Source organism: Ruditapes philippinarum, unplaced genomic scaffold (assembly GCF_026571515.1).
Source record: "Ruditapes philippinarum isolate M1 unplaced genomic scaffold, ASM2657151v2 ctg531_1_1_1_1, whole genome shotgun sequence".
Classification (NCBI taxonomy): domain Eukaryota; kingdom Metazoa; phylum Mollusca; class Bivalvia; order Venerida; family Veneridae; genus Ruditapes; species Ruditapes philippinarum.
Window position 1 is genome coordinate 446328 of NW_026852123.1, and position 2044 is coordinate 448371.

The 2044-nt window shown below is 32.0% G+C and overlaps 1 protein-coding gene across 1 annotated transcript; it reads right to left on the bottom strand.

Annotated features, from left to right (window-relative positions):
* On the bottom strand, positions 1-1834 carry LOC132749787 (caveolin-1-like). The gene is made up of 2 exons (XM_060739688.1): positions 1686-1834; positions 1-660 (listed from the first exon to the last, which is right to left on the bottom strand). Exons 1-2 carry the CDS (start codon positions 1737-1739, stop codon positions 337-339), a joined length of 378 nt encoding a protein of 125 aa, XP_060595671.1. The 5' UTR covers positions 1740-1834; the 3' UTR covers positions 1-336.
* Between the last annotated feature and the right edge of the window lie 210 nt (positions 1835-2044).

Below are 2044 nucleotides of genomic sequence, written 5' to 3' on the forward strand. Positions count from 1 at the left end.
TTTTATAATTTAATAAACAATTATATAGACACCTTATTACAGGTTTCATGGTAATATTTATGATAAAAAATGACGAAAGATATAAATATGACCAGAAATATATGAAAACTCCCTTGCTACACGTCATTTGTGAATATAATCTTTATCACTGAATTTCATATCCACTCAACAAATTTTGATATTTACTACGAGCAAAGATTAATAATGGTCAATGTTTGCTGTAGATAAGTACGTGTATATATTCAGCAAGTTTCTTCCTTTGCTGATTTTAATACCATGCTACTGGTTTACGATTGGCCCATAATGCAGCACCAACAGCTTATTTCTTAAGTCCGTTTATTTCTTGAAATGGTGAAAGAGAGCACCGCAAGCTTCGCAACATGGCTCCATGCAGCAACCCATGCAGGTCTTGGTAACCTTGGTAAACACAGCACAGTTGATCTCGCACATTCTCAAGATTGGTGTGATGTACCAGACGTGGTAGAAAGCGATGGAGGCGAATTCGCAACCCCACTCGGCGGCGATACAGATTCCGTAGAAGAGGGTCAAAAGTTTGTAGCAAAGTCCGAGCCAAAGATTGAAACAGGTGGCAGACAGCTTCCAGACGCAGTCGATACTGTGAGCTCCCTCGGGTTCAGCCAAGACATCTTCGAATTGGACCTGGAATTTATGATAACAATGATAATTATTTAAGATATGCTTAATTATGGAACGTCTTTGTTGTCGCAATTTCTCAATCAAAAAGTTTAATAGCATGTGTTATGGAAAGTCTTATATTTCATATTTCCAAACAAGATAATTTATCAAGAACGTTTGTGAAGAAATGCCTTTTGAGACAAATAATTATTGAAATGTTATTTTTATCACAAAGGTTTGTTCCAAAGTGCTCACGTGGAAACAAAATAAAAGCATGAAATCAATATCCGTCTGCTGAAGGTAACTTACTTTTTTACAAAATAATTTGAGCCGTGTCGTGACAAAACCAACATTCGCGCAGTCTGATCAGGATCCATGCTGTTCGCTATAAGTTTCTCTATTTTTAAGCGAACTTCATGGATCCTGATCAGACTGCGCGGTTGCACATGCTGGTCTGGATCCATGCTGGTCGCAAACCAATTATGTTGGTTTTGTCGTGACGCAGCTCATTTTAATATTACTGTAGTTCATGATTTTAACACAACATCGATTTTGTTTGCATCTTTTATCAAATTTTTATTTTTTCTTAACAAAAAATTGTAAGATAATCAAGGTTAAAAAATACATTAAGGAATCAAATATAGAGATATACTTTAATAATAATAATAATAATAATAATAATAATAATAATAATAATAATAATAATAATAATAATAATAATAATAATAGTAATAATAATAATAATAATAGTAATAATAACACATGCTTAAAAATGTAAAGTTAATTCATATAATATCGTTTATACATATGCTGTTATTGTTTTGAATTCTGTTTTAATAAATTTTAATTACAATGTATATCATATAACTTTATAATATCTTTTTGGTAGTAGAATTTCTTGATAAAACTGTTTAGTTTTAGGTTCAACTATTGAGAATCATTTCGATTTCGCGAAAGAAATTGAACGAATTTGGTTTATGTTAAAACAAAAAACAACAAAAATCGTTTGAATATATAAGAAAATTAAAACAAAATATAAAAAATGATACCTTTAAATGTTCGTTAAGACCATTGGGATCTCTGTTGACAAGGTCTACGTCCATGGTTGTCTTGCTGTCTTGAAACGAGAAGCGAAATAAACAAAGTCCAGAGTAACACTGTGGCCAGCAATCGAAATGAACTTCTTTTTAAAGCGATTAGTCGACTTGTCTCCAAAATATTAAACATAAGTCTTTTGTATTTAATACGACTTAACTCTTGTTTTCACTGCACCCTTTGTTACCCAGAGGAAATAAACCGCTTTTCGATGTGTATTGGTATTACATCGAAGCTATGGGATTTATCCAAATATAAGCAAAATGACTGCAAGTGAAAAAACACGTTTCTGTTGATAATGTTTCACAATACA

Bases quoted from the DNA above. Each gene is read 5' to 3' on its own strand.
- LOC132749787 (XM_060739688.1), bottom strand. From the start codon at position 1,739: ATGGACGTAGACCTTGTCAACAGAGATCCCAATGGTCTTAACGAACAT. The intron at 661-1,685 runs GTATCATTTTTT...CATAAATTCCAG, and splicing joins GTCTTAACGAACATTTAAAG to GTCCAATTCGAAGATGTCTT.